We start from the raw sequence: 15,057 nt of genomic DNA on the forward strand, positions 1-15,057 counted from the left end.
GAGAGATGTAGCTACTACTACAGACGAAAGACAAAGTGAAAGAAGATGTAGCTACTAAGCTAACAGAGAAACACAGTAAAGAGATGTAGCTACTAGCTTACAGAGAAACACACTGAAGAAGATGTAGCTACTAGCTACAGAAGAAACACAGTGAGAGATGTAGCTACTAGCTACAGAGAAACACATGAAAAGATGTAGCTACTAGCTACAGAGAAACAGTAAAAGAGATGTAGCTACTAGCTACAGAGAAACACAGTAAGAAGAGATGTAGCTACTAGCTACAGAGAAACACAGTAAGAGATGTAGCTATAGCTACAGAGAACACAGTGAAGAGATGTAGCTACTAGCTACAGAGAAACACAGTGAAAGAGACTGTAGCTACTAGCTTACAGAGAAACACAGTGAAGAGATGTAGCTACTAGCTACAGAGAAACACGTAAAGAGATGTAGCTACTAGCTACAGAGAAACACAGTAAAGAGATGTAGCTACTAGCTAAGAGAAACACAGTGAAGAGATGTAGCTACTAGCTAAAGAGAAAACACAGTGAAGAGATGTAGCTACTAGCTACAGAGAAACACAGTAAAGAGATGTAGCTATTAGCTACAGAGAAACACAGTAAGAGATGTAGCTACTAGCTACAGAGAAAACACAGTGAAGGAGATGTAGCTACTAGCTACAGAGAAACACAGTGAAGAGATGTAGCTACTAGCTACAGAGAAACACAGTGAAGAGATGTAGCTACTAGCTACAGAGAAAACAGTAAAGAGATGTAGCTACTAGCTACAGAGAAAACACAGTGAAGAGATGTAGCTACTAGCTACAGAGAAACACAGTAAAGAGATGTAGCTACTAGCTACAGAGAAACACAGTGAAGAGATGTAGCTACTAGCTAGCAGAGAAACACAGTGACGAATGTAGCTACTAGCTACAGAGAAACACAGTGAAGAGATGTAGCTACTAGCTACAGAGAAACAGTAAAGAGATGTAGCTACTAGCTACAGAGAAACACAGTAAAGAGATGTAGCTACTAGCTACAGAGAAACACAGTAAGAGATGTAGCTACTAGCTACAGAGAAACACAGTGAAGAGATGTAGCTACTAGCTACAGAGAAACACAGTAGAAGAGATGTAGCTACTTAGCTACAGAGAAACACAGTGAAGAAGATGTAGCTACTAGCTACAGAGAAACACAGTGAAGAGATGTAGCTACTAGCTACAGAGAAACAAGTGAAGAATGTACTACTAGCTACAGAGAACACAGTGAAGAGATGTAGCTACTAGCTACAGAGAAACACAGTGAAGAGATGTAGCTACTAGCTTACAAGAGAAACACAGTGAAAGAGATGTCGCTACTAGCTACAGAGAAACACAGTAAGAGATGTAGCTACTAGCTACATCTCTTCAGTGTGTTTCTCTGTAGCTAGTAGCTACATTTCTCACATGGTTTCTCTGTAGCAGTAGCTACATCTCTTACACTGTGTTTCTCTGTAGCTAGTAAGCTAATCTCTTCAACTGTGTTTCTCTGTAGCTAGTAGCTACAATCTGTTCACTGTGGTTTCTCGTAGCTTAGTAAGCTACATCTCTTCACTGTGTTTCTCTGTAGCTAATAGCTACATCTCTTTACTGTGGTTTCTCTGTAAGCTAGTAGCTAACATCTCTTCAACTGTGTTTCTCTGTAGCTAGTAGCTACATCTCTTCACTGTGTTTCTGCTGTAGCTAGTAGCTACATCTCTTTACTGTGTTTTCTCTGTAGCTAAGTAGCTACATCTCTTTTACTGTTTTCTCTGTAGCTAGTAGCTCATCTCTTTCACTGTGTTTCTCCTGTAGCTAGTAGCCTAATTCGTCACTGTGTTTCTCTGTAGCTAGTAGCTTACATCTCCTTCACTGTGGTTTCTCTGTAGCTAGTTAGCTACATCTCTTTACTGTGTTTCTCTGTAGCTAGTAAGCTACATCTCTTTACTGTGTTTCTCTGTAGCTAAGTAGCTACATCTCTTTACTGTTTCTCTGTAGCTAGTAGCTACATCTTCTTCACTGTGTTTCTCTGTAGCTAGTAGCTAACAATCTCTTCACTGTGTTTCTTCTGTAGCTAGTAGCTACATCTCTTCACTGTGTTCTCTGTAGCTAGTAAGCTAATCTCTTCACTGTGTTTCTCTGTAGCTAATAGCTACATTCTTTACTGTGTTTCCTGTAGCTAGTAGCTACATCTCTTCACTGTGTTTCTCTGTAGCTAGTAGCTTACATCTCTTCACTGTTGTTTTCTCTGTAGCTATTGTAGCTACATCTCTTTACTGTGTTTTCTCTGTAGCTAGTAGCTACATGCTCTTTACTGTTTCTCTGTAGCTAAGTAGCTACATCTGCTTCACTGTGTTTCTCTGTAGCTAGTAGCTACATCTCGTTCACTGTGTTTCTCTGTAGCTAGTAGTACATTCTTTCAACTGTGTTTCTCTGTAAGCTAGGTAGCTACATGCTCTTTAGCTGTGTTTCTCTGGTAGCTAGTAGTCTAAAATCTCTTACTGGTGTTTCTCTGTAGATAGTTAGCTACATCTCTTTACTGTTTCTCTGTAGCTAGTAGCTACATCTCTTCACTGTGTTTTTCTCTGTAGCTAGTAGCTACATGTCCGTCATGTGTTTCTCTGTAGCTAGTAGCTACATCTCTTCACTGTGTTCCTCTGTAGCTAGTAGCTACATCCTTCACTGTGTTTCTCTGTAGCTAAGTAGCTACATCTCTTCACTGTGTTTCTCTGTAGCTAGTAAGCTACATCTCTTCACTGTGTTTTCTGTAGCTAGTAGCTACATCTCTTAACTGTGTTTTCTCTGTAGCTAAGCTACTGTAGTAGCTAGCATCCGCCATGGTATGATCACTCCACGCTACTGTGGAGTCAGCCCAAGGGAAGTTTCCCTCTTAACAGGGCTGCTCACCAGGAAAACATCAGCCCACTCAACCTCTGTAAGAGGGAAACTGGGTCATCCTGAACCGCTGTAGGCACAGGAAACATGGAATTCAGTTCTCATAGGAATTACAACAAAGGAAGGTACTGACCTTTTACTCATGCTGTTGCCTTTAGGGAGTTCCTTCCCAGGTTGTTTGAAATGCTTTCCCTTTGTTTTTGTTGGTGTTTCCCTCTAGCTCAGCCCAGCGATAATGGACACGGTTCTGAAGGGCAACGTTCAACGTACCCTCAACCACCCGCTGAGCAACCACTACCCTGCCCTACCTACCTGAGTGCCATGGGCCGCCGCCGCTCACCCCACAGCAGTGTATAGAGCTAGGGTCAAAGGTGAGAGGGAGGTCCTTCTGCAAACTGTACTGAAACAAACTGTAATCTGAATAGCAGTATTTTACCCATGATCCATTTCAGCTTTGCATACAGTAGGTGAGAATGTGAAGTACTGGGGTAGGTTTTGTCAGGGTAGGTCATCAAGGGTAGGTCGTCCAGGTTGTTCCATTGCTGGGGGAGATTGTGAGGTAAGTAGGGTACAGGAAATTAATTCAGGGTAGGTGCGTCAGGTAGTTCCATTGCCTGGGGGAGAATGTGAGGTCCTGGGGTAGGTTGTCAGGGTAGAGTCGTCAGGTTGTTCCCAGTTGCCTGGGGGAGATTGTGAGTCCTGGGTAGGTTGGGGATTCTGGAATTCCTGTGTAGCCATCCTGTGTTCGTCAGCGTGTAAGGCAGAAGAGATATCATTACATTCTGAACTGTGTCGATGAGTGTGGGCATTGATTGAAGGATTTTGGAGCTTGGTAGTTTGTTTCCAGTAAATTATCTGATGAGAACAGAGCCAGTGTCTGGCCTGTGAGGCCAGGTGTCTGTTTTTAGCCAGCAGTAACATGATTGATTTTTGTTTTCAGGGAAGGCTTTTTTTGGAGGAAACCACAGACTGCCCTGAATGTTCAGCATTGGGAAAAACAATTAAAAATAAATAGATGTTAAACATAAATGTTTCTTTTTACATTATTTTGTAAACACACTGATAATGTATTCAACAACCTTTAGAAAGGGGTAAAAACAGATTTAGCTGCAGGCCAATTTTTTTTCTGAGCCGGGTGGTCCAGTGGGACTGAACATAATTTGGATCAATTTATACACTGCAAAATTGATGCAAGTAAGCCCCGAATAAGATATTGGTATTTGACCAATAACATGAAATAATTTCATAACGCTTGATTAATCATTGAGACACGCTCACATCTCCAACTGGCCCACATGTCATTTCAACGTGATAATTTGGTAATATTTTAGTTTTGAGACGTTGTTCAATGAGATTAGAACCTATATTCAATCCCTCAAAAAAGACAGCCAAAAGTTAGTTACATTTCCATAATTGTGTTAATCACTATGCTTTCAACCAATCTAAAGCACAACCAAATTCCAATGGAAAACCATGTCCACCATATCAATTATCAAATTTGTAGACCAACTAGAATTAAAGCCAGACCTAAGTCATAATCACAGAATGGAAAATATCCAAGCAAGAAGATACGTATATTTGGTTAGGTGTTTGAAACCCAAACACAAGTTCAATACCCAGTTTTGTGTAAGCGTTGTCCGTCAGAAGAAGGTGAAGACAAAAAGCAGCGTGGTAAGTGGTCGTCATATTTAATAGAACTTGACACTAAAAGGCAAAAACAACCAAAGTGACAACCGAAACAGCTGCCGTCGGTGCAACACACACTAAACAGAAAATTAATCACCACAACACAAAATAGGAAAACAGGCTACCCTAGTAGGGCTCTCAATCAGAGATCAACGATAGTACAGCCTGCCCTCTTGATTGGGAACCACACCAGGCAAACACATAGAAACCAAGCACATAGAAAAAAGAACATAGACTGCCCACCTAGTCACACCCTGGCTAACCAAAACATAGAGAATAAAACACCTCTCTATAGCCAGGGCGTGACAGTTTGTCTACAAATGAATAACTGATTGCTGTTGGATTTTCAACATCTCAACCAAAAGTCACAGTTTAAAGAATAGGACTAACTATAAATCTAAATTTAATCAAACTAATAAATTCACTTAAGTAATGTTTAATTTGAAATTAGTTAACTTAGATTTTTGGGTTGAGATTGAGATGTGAATCCAACATATTAATGATTAACATGAAGATTAAATTGAAATTACTGTATATGTATAAGGTCTTATTTGTAGTTGATCCTGGGATGAAATTGAAACAACAGCTGTTGATGCCTTTGTAAATATTAATCAGGCCCTAAATAGTCATTATTGGGTGATACGAGTAATAGGTAGCTGTAAGATAGATCAATTCCTCCAGTAGGAGATGCTCCCAGTAATAGGGTAGCTGTAGTGATAGATCATTCTCTGTAGTCTGATAGTGGGAAATAATGTTGTAAATCTGACGTGTTTTAAAGCTAACAAATTCAAACATATTTTATAAAAGGTTTGTTAGTGTTGAATTTGGGTTAATATGATGACATAATCCCTGTGGGTAAAATTTCAACCCTCAAAACAAAGGATGACTTTTTTCAAATCCAATGTATTCCCACCACAGAAGGTTGGTGGGCTCCCTTATTTGGGGCAGGGAAGGGCTCGTGGTAATGACTGGAAGCGGAATCAGTGGAAGGGTATCGACTACATCCAACACATGGTTTCCTTTTGCTCCATTTGCAGGCCATTATTATGAGGCATCCTCCCTCAGCAGCCCCCCAATGGTTTACCACCTACATTCCACGTCACAAAATACGTTGGACAAATTACATTTCAACAATGTTGATTCAACAGTTTGTCTCTGTATTTTTTCGGGGAATGCTCGGAAGCAGATTTCATAAAATGAAAATCATTTAGCTGAATTCAAGGTGATTTTTACAGTATTTTTTTGGTCCAACCAATGAAAAACTAATTTCGTTTTTTTATTTGGGTGGCCAATAATATAAAGGTTGTCGCCAACGTCTGCTTTGGAGGTTTCAGAGGTCTGTCTGCCAACCGTCTGCTTTGAGCTTTCAGAGGTCTGTCTCCAACGTCTGCTTTTGGACGGTTTCAGAGGTCTGTCTCCAACCCCTGCTTTGGAGGTTTCAGAGGTCTGTCTTCCAACCCCCTGCTTTGGAGGTTTCAGAGGTCTGTCTCCAACCGTCTGCTTTTTGGAAGGTTTCAGAGGTCTGTCTCCAACGTCTGCTTTGGAGGTTTTAGAGGTCCTGTCTCCAACCCCTGCCTTTGGAGGTTTCAGAGGTCGTCTCCAAACGTCTGGCTTTGGAGTTTCAGAGGTCTGTCTCCAATCCCCTGCTTTTGGAGGTTTCAGAGGTCTGTCCTCAACCCCTGCTTTGGAGTTTTCAGAGGTCTGTCTCGCAACCCCTGCTTTGGAGGTTTCAGAGGTCTGTTCCAACGTCCTGGCTTTTGGATGTTTCAGAGTCTGTCTCCAACCCCTGCTTTGGAGATTTCAAGGCAAAGATTCACTTCAAATAAAAGTCTCGTAACTTATTTACCCTTTTGGAAACACTAATAAGATTACTCTTGTTTAATCTGTGGTTCGCGCCCGCTCTCTCCGGCCCTCTCTAGGCCTCTCTCGCCTCTCTGGGGCCTCTCTGGGCCCTCTCTAGGCCCTCTCTAGGTCCTCTCTAGCCCCTCTCTAGGCCTTCTCTGGGCCCTCTCTAGGCCCCTCTCTAGCCCTCTCTTAGGCCCTCTCTGGCCTCTCTAGCCATCGTAGGTCCACATAGCCACTCCACTGCATCCTAATGGTTCACTATCATGCCCAAATGGTGCCCCTATTCTATATGGACTCATTTTGAAGCAGGGTCTATAGGGCTATGGTCAAAAGTGGTTGCACTATGTAAGGAATAGTGTACTATTTGGGAAGCAGACCTTGTCCTTATTCTTAGCACAGTGCGCCAACACTGGAATCATGTTTCGTTCAGCCACCAATAATTAGTCTGAATATGAAATAGTAAGTGATTCCCAGTGGCATATCCCAAAGCTCATCTTACCTTGAGGTATTAGGAATAGTAAAATATAGATGGGTGTCTTGGCTCCCTGCTCATTATTGATTTGAAACGATTTGATATCCACATCCAGGATATCATGTCCAAATTGGTACTGTATGTCTATTTTGGTTTGCTAATAAAAAACATGTTTTATTTTTTTTCCCTGTCCCTTAGTTTTCATCCTATCAATGTTGTACTGTACGAGAAATGCCCAAGGGGGATGTTGCCCTTTCAAAATAGTCACGACTACCCTTCAGGAGATCCTGATCCACAGACCAGAAATACTCCCTCTCACAAGAAAGATTTATCCTCGTTCCTCTTCTTTCTCAGAATGACAGTAGATAAATCACATGCTTGTTTGCACTTGATGCTTTGAATTAGTCAACGCAGGGCCATACACTCACAGTATGAAGGGGAAAGGAAGTGGTGGGGTGGTGTGGTGGGGTGTGGTGGTGTGGAGCGGTGTGGGGTGGGATGGTGTGGGGTGGGGGATGTGGGGATGGTGTTTGGGTGGGGGATGTGGGATGGTGTTGGGGCGGTGTGGTGGCAGGGGGGGTTGGTGTGGTGTGGGCGTGGGGTGGTGAGGTATGGGGGCAGTGGCCTGAGAAGCAGCTTTGTGCCTCCTGATAAACATTGTAATCCAAAATGGCACCCTATGACCTACTTCAGTGCGGCTATTTTGAACCAGGGTCCATGAGCTCAACAGGGAATCGGGGTGTACATTTGAACACAACCAATGCACAAGTGCCATTGTCAGGTTACGCGGTTCTCTAGCTGCCTTCAACACACTCTTGTCTCCATGCGCTTCAAGGACAAGGTTCACAATAGATCCACTTGCCCATTCTCATCCACAGGACAGGTTACATAGATCCACTAACCCATCCTCATCCCACAGGACAGGTTCATCAATCGATTCCACTGCTCATACCTCATCCACAGACAGGTTTCACAATAGATCACTACCCATCCTCATCCCACAAGGACAGGTTCACAATAGATCCACTACCCAATCCTCATCCCTACAGGAACAGGTTCACATAGATTCCACTGCTTCATCTCATCCACAGGGACAGGTTCAACAAATAGATCGCACTCCCATCCTCATCCCACAGGACAGGTTCACAATATGATGCCACTGCTCATCCTCAGTCCACAGGACAGGTTCACAATAGATCCACTGCTCATCCTCATCCCACAGGACAGGTTCACAATAGATCCACTGCTCAATTCCTCATCCCGCATGAAAGGAAGAAGAGAAGAAAAAAAAAAAAAAGGAAAGGAGAGAAAAAGAAAAAGAAAAAAGAAAAAAAAAAAAAAAAAAAAGAAAAAAAAAAAAAGAAAAAAAAAAGAAAAAAGAAGGAATAAAAAAAACGAAAAAAAAGGGAGGAAAAAAAGAAGAAGAAAAAAGGAAGGAGAAGAAAAGAGGAAAAACCGAGGAAAAAAAAAAAGAAAAGAGGAGGGGGGGAGAAAAAAGAGGAAAGAAAAAAAAAAAAAAAAAAAAAAAAAAGAAAAAAAAAAAAGAAAAAATGAAAAAAAAAAAAAAAAAGAAAAAAAAGAAAAAGAGGAAGAAAAAAAAAAAAAAAAAAAAAGAAAAAAAAAAAAAAAAAAGAAGGGAAAAGAGGAAAAAAGAAAAAAAAAAAAAAAAAAAAAAAAAGAAGAGAAAAAAAAAAGGAAAAAAAAAAAAAGGAAAGACAGGTTCACAATAGATCCACTGCTCATCCTATCCCACGGGACAGGTTCTACAATAGATCCACTGCTCATCCTCATCCGCGGCCAGGTTAAAATAGATCCACTACCCATCATCATCCCCAAGGACAGGTCGCAAATAGATCCACTACCCATCATCATCCCGACAGGACAGGTTCAATAGATCACTACCATCATCATCCGCAGGACAGGTTCACAAAATAAGATCCACTACCCATCCTCATCCCACAGGACAGGTTAGCAATAGATCCACTACCATGCATCATCCACAGGACAGGTTCACAATAGATCGCACTGTCATCTCATCTGCAATTGTTCCACACACAGAGCCTTTAGTGTGATGAGATATTATTCCATCATTATTCAGGGTGAAGAGATGTAGCTACTAGCTACAGAGAAACACAGTGAAGAGATGTAGCTACTAGCTACAGAGAAACACAGTGAAGAGATGTAGCTACTAGCTTTTATTGTATTTATTTAACCTTGTTTAACTAGGCAAGTCAGTTAAGAACAAATTATCATTTACAATGACGGCCTACACCGGTCAAATCCGGATGACGCTGGGCCAATTGTGCACCGCCATATGGGACTCCCAATCACGGCCGGTTGTGATACAGCCTGGAATCTAACCAGGGTCTATAGTACAGCATCTAGCACTGAGATGCAGTTCCTTAGACCGCAGCTACAGAGAAACACAGTGAAAAAAGCACAGTGGGCAACACAACAAGGGGAAGGAAGGGCAAAGTGATGACACTACACTTTTGGGGGAGGAAAAAGGAAATATATATGGATTTATGCACTGATTTGTGGAGGGAAAAGTCTCAGGTCATTTAAGGTCAACTTGACCTTTTGTTTGAGTGACAATCTCAGACAAAAATGCTGGCCTGTGTGTTACAGAATATGACTACATAAAAATGTTAGGTGTGCCAACAATTCAAACCTTGAAATATCTCTCCTGACCCCATTTCATAATTTGCCAAGACGGAGTTATCGCTGGTAGAGAATTCTGAACGTATCGGTATAACTGCTATAATAACGTGGTTCACGCAGCTCTTTAAACAAAACAACATTTTCTTACAACTCATTCCTCTAATATTTTTTGTCGTTGTTTAATCTAATCAAATGTAATTTGTAGTCAGTCAGAATCAGTGAGGTTGTACAAACCATTTGTTCCTGTCATCGGGTAGACTACACCAGGCTGAATAACAACCTCAGCAGTCCTCAGTAACCTCGCTTAGRAAAAAAGGTGCTATCTAGAACCTAAAAGGGTTCTTCGGCTGTCCCCATAGAAGAACCCTTTGAAGAAACATTTTTGGTTCCAGATAGAACCCTTTTGGGCTTCATGTAGAACCCTTCCCAGAGACCTTTTTCATGTAGAACCCTTGACCAGAGACCTTTTGACCAGAGACYTTTTGACCAGAGACCTTTTGACCAGAGACCTTTTGACCAGAGACCTTTTGAGCAGAGACCTTTTGACCTTTGACCAGAGACCTTTTGACCAGAGACCAGAGACCTGATCTAAAGTAGTACATTATTTAGGGAATAGGGAGCCATTTAGGACACAACCTTGAAGTTCATATCACTGTGATTGGCTAGTAACTGTAGTTCATATCACTGTGATTGGCTAGTAACTATAGTTCATATCACTGATATTGGCTAGTAACTGTAAATCAATACACTGTTGGAATGGCACGGTGGAACTACGTGGTTTGAAAGTGTCTAGGGACGTACGTTATTGTGACAGACAGAGCAAGCAAATGGGTCTGTGTTTGAGAGACTGTGTGTGTGTGTGTTCGTGTTTGTGAGACTGTGTTTGAGAGACTGTGTGTGTGTGTGTGTGTGTGTGTGTGTGTGTCACCCCTGTGGTGGTGATTCCCTGGGCATCCCATCACCTGTTCAACCCCGGGGCACTTCAACCCCGGGGCACTTCTACCCCGGGGCAYTTCAACCCCGGGGCACCCTAGTGCTGAACCCTCCCAAACACATCAAACAGATCAATAAGCACCAAGCCGCTCCTTCTCCCAATGTTGCTCCTGGCATACAGATCGGGCTGCCGCCACAAGTTGCTCTGTGAATACAGATCGCAGCATGTGAATTTGTGGATCTCAGAACTAGGACGGGGGGAGGTCAACCTTTTGAAGTGCATGTGGAATTCCCACCGATTTCCTCTTTTTGTGCTGTTGGCTATTTTAGTGAACTCCACACTCCTATACTGCACTCTAACTCTACTCTAGTGGTCAAAAGGTCTCTGGTCAAAAGGTCTCTGGTCAAAAGGTCTCTGGTCTCTTGTCAAAAGGTCTCTGCTCAAAAGGTCTCTGGTCAAAAGGTCTCTGGTCAAAAGGTCTCTGGTCAAAAGGTCTCTGGTCAAAAGGTCTCTGGTTGCCTCCCGGGTGGCGCAGTGGTCTAGGGCACTGCATCGCAGCGCTAGCTGCGCCACCAGAGTCAGGGTTCGTGCCCAGGCTCTGTCGCAGCCTGCCGTGACCGGGAGGTCCGTGGGGCGACGCACCAATTGCATAGCGGTCGTCCGGGTTAGGGAGGGTTTGGCCGGTAGGGATATCCTTGTCTCATCGCGCTCCAGCGACTCCTGTGGCGACCGGGCGCAGTGGCGCTAACCAAGGGGCCAGGTGCACGGTGTTTCCTCCGACACATTGGTCGGGCTGGCTTCCGGGTTGGAGGCGCGCTGTGTTAAGAAGCAGTGCGGCTTGGTTGGGTTGTGCTTCGGAGGACGCGTGCTTTCGACCTTCGTCTCTCCCGAGCCCGTACGGGAGTTGTAGCGATGAGACAAGATAGTAATTACTAGCGATTGGAAACCACAGAGATTGGGGAGAAAAGGGGGTAAACATTTTTTTAAAAGGTCTCTGGTCAAAATTAGTGAACTATATACAGCATAGTTCAGACGCAGACCAGCTATTGAAAACTACTGACAGCTATTGAACAGCTACTTGACAGCTATTGAACACTATTGACAGCTACTGACACAGCTATTGAACAGCTATTGAACAGCTACTGACCAGCTATTGAACAGCTACTGACCAGCTATTGAAACAGCTATTGAACAGCTACTGACCAGCTATTGAACAGCTATTGAACAGCTACTGACCAGCTATTGAACAGCTATTAACACTACGACAGCTATGAACAGCACTGACCAGCTATTGAACAGCTATTGAACAGCGGGGGACACACCAGACCAGACCAGCTATTGAACAGCTATGAACATGGGGGACACACCAGACCAGACCAGACCAGCTATTGAACAGCTATTGAACAGCGGGACACACCAGACCAGACCAGCTATTGAAACAGCTATTGAACAGCGAGGACACTTTAAAGAGTTCTCTGCACCGTAATGTTTAATGCACCATAGCCTAATAAGACTGGAGGTAGGAGATCATATCAAACACTTCACAAGTTTTATGACTACAAGGTAATTCCCAAAGCTTTCATTTCTCTAAATAACAGAAGATAGGTACTACAGTAGAGTGTACTGCCATGCTCGTTAAATCACAGGCCTACACATCGGAATCACAGAGCTCATTGTTAAATACCTGTGAAATACATTTTGCATTACTTTCTACATTTTGTAAGCGAAATACACCATTCATTTGTCTTGCTACTACAACAGTTATATATCTCAGTTGTCTCAAGTCGACAGAGATGGCTCAATACTGTTCTGTGTTAATGTCACGATGAGGACGGCTCAATACTTTCTGTTAATGTCACGATGAGGATGCTCAATACTGTTCTGTTAATGTCACGATGAGGCGGCTCAATACTGTTCTGTGTTAATGTCACGATGAGGATGGCTCAATACTGTTTTGGTTAATGTCACGATGAGAAGGCTCAATACTGTTCTGTGTTAATGTCACGATGAGGATGGCTCAATACTTTCTGTGTTAATGTCACGATGAGGATGGCTCAATACGTTCTGTGTTAATGTCACGATGAGGACGGCTCAATACTGTTCTGTGTTAATGTCACAATGAGGATGGTTCAATACTGTTCTGTGTTAATGTCACGATGAGGACGGCTCAATACTGTTCTGTGTTAATGTCACGATGAGAACGGCTCAATACTGTTCTGTGTTAATGTCACGATGAGGATGGCTCAATACTGTTCTGTGTTAATGTCACGATGAGTGTTTGATAGAAACCCTTTGATTTGATCTTTTCAAATACTCTCAGTGTTTGTTTAAGTCTGCCTGGAGAGCCAATGACATGCGGATGACTCAACACTATACACGTCAGCTACCGTAGGGATCCATAATAAAAAACAAATACAAAATGTGCAGCAATTTTGGGACTTTTCTATTGGTTTATTAAGACAGGCAAGCTCAAAATGTCACAAATAAAGTGTTTGAATCGATTTTGAAACCGATATTCTCATAATGTTGGGGCAATTCATGTACGTTTAAGCATCTCAGGTAGACTGATGTTACATGGTAAAAGCTAGTCTGATAGTGAGTTACCTCATAGGTGCCTGGGCCGGGGTTGGTGTTCTTGGGGCCTTTGAAGCGATCCTCCCTGGACACGATCAGAGCCATCTGGGGACTGGACTTGATGTCAGGACTATACTGACCTGGACCTGGTGGACAGAGGAGAGGAAAGTAGAGGAGAGGGAGAGGGGAGGGCAGGGCAGGGCAGGGGAGGAGAGGACAAGAGAGGAGAATAGAGGAGAATAGAAGAGAATACAGGAGAATAGAACAAAGGAGAATAGAATAGAATAGAGGAGAATAGAGGAGAAGAGAATAGAGGAGAATAGAGGAGAATAGAATAGAGGAGAATAGAGGAGAATCTCGCCTCTTCTCCTATCCCTCCTCTCACCCTCCTCTCCTCTCCTCTCCACCCTCCTCTCCCTCCTCTTCCCTTCCCTCCCTCCCTCTCCATCTTCTTTTCTATTCTCCTCTATTCTATTCTCCTCTATTCTATTCTCCTCTATTCCTCCTCTATTCTATTCTCCTCTATTCTCTTTTATTCTATTTCTCCTGTATTCTATTTTCGTCTATTCTATTTTCCTCTATTCTCTTCTATTCTCCTCTACTCTCCTTTATTCTATTATCCTCTATTCTCCTCTATTCTATTCTCCTCTATTCTATTTCCTCTATTCTCCTCTACTCTCCTTTATTCTATTCTCCTCTATTCTCCTCTATTCATTATATTCTATCCTATTCTCCTCTATTCTATTCTCCTCTATTCTCCTCTATTCTCATCTATTCTATTCTCCTCTATTCCATTCTCCTCTATTCTATTCTCATCTATTCTCCTCTATTCTATTCTCCTCTATTCTCCTCTCTATTCTCCTCTATTCTATTCCCCTCTATTTTATTCTCCTCTGTTCTCCTCTATTCTCCTCTATTCTATTCTCGTCTATTCTATTCTCCTCTATTCTCCTATATTCTATTCGCCTCTATTCTATTCTCCTCCTATTCTAATCTTTCTATTCTATTTCCTCTACTCTCCTCTCCTCTATTCTCCTCTATTCTATTCTCCTCTATTCTATTCTCTCTATTCTATTCTCCTCTGGTCCTCCTCTATTCTATGCTACTCTATTCTCTCTTCTATTCTCCTCTATTCTATTTCTTCTCTATTCTATTCTCCTCTATTCTATTCTCCTCTATTCTCTCTATTCTTCTCCTTTATTCTACTTCTCCTCTATTCCTATTCTCCTCTATTCTATTCTCCTCTATTCTCCTCTATTCTTTTACTTATTCTCCTCTTTCTATTCCTCTTATTCTATTCCTCCTCTATTCTATTCTCCTCTATTCTCCTCTCTATTCTAATTCTCCTCTATTCTATTCTCCTCTATTCTATTCTCCTCTATTCTAATCTCGTCTATTCTCTTATTCTATTCTCCTCTATTCTATTTCTCCTCTATTCTATTCCTCTATTCTCCTCTATTATATTCTCTCTTTCTCTCTCCTCTATTTCCTCTTATTCTATTTCTCCTCTATTCTATTCTCCTCTATTCTCCTCTTATTTATTCTCCCCTATTCTCCTCTATTCTATTCTCCTCTATTCTCCTCTATTCTATTCTCCTCTTTTCTATCTCTCTATTCTATTCTCCTCTATTCTCCTCTATTCTCCTCTATTCTATTATCCTCTATTCTATTCTCCTCGATTATATCTCCTCTATTCTCCTCTATTTCTATTCTCCTCTATTCTATTCCATTTTCTTCTATTCTATTCTCCTCTCCTCTATTCTCCTCTATTCTATTCTATTCTCCTTTGTTCTATTCTCCTATATTCTCCTCTATTCTATTCTCTATTCTCCTCTATTCTATTCTCCTCTCTTATTCTATTCCCCTCTATTTTATTCTCCTCTATTCTATTCTATCCTCCCTCTACTCTCCTTTATTTTATTATCTCTATTTCCTCTATTCTATTCTCCTCTATTCTATTCTCCTCTATTCTCCTCT

The 15,057-nt window shown here is 42.0% G+C and overlaps 1 protein-coding gene across 1 annotated transcript in view; it reads right to left on the reverse strand.

Annotated features, from left to right (window-relative positions):
• Window positions 1-15,057, reverse strand: part of stpg2 (sperm-tail PG-rich repeat containing 2) — a 77,993-nt gene that overhangs the window by 2,282 nt on the left and 60,654 nt on the right. The window contains exon 12 of the mRNA XM_070446826.1: window positions 13,111-13,226. Coding sequence (XP_070302927.1) covers window positions 13,111-13,226 — 116 coding nt within the window. The remainder of the gene's footprint in view (window positions 1-13,110; window positions 13,227-15,057) is intronic.

Source organism: Salvelinus sp. IW2-2015, linkage group LG15, assembly GCF_002910315.2.
Source record: "Salvelinus sp. IW2-2015 linkage group LG15, ASM291031v2, whole genome shotgun sequence".
Lineage (NCBI taxonomy): Eukaryota > Metazoa > Chordata > Actinopteri > Salmoniformes > Salmonidae > Salvelinus > Salvelinus sp. IW2-2015.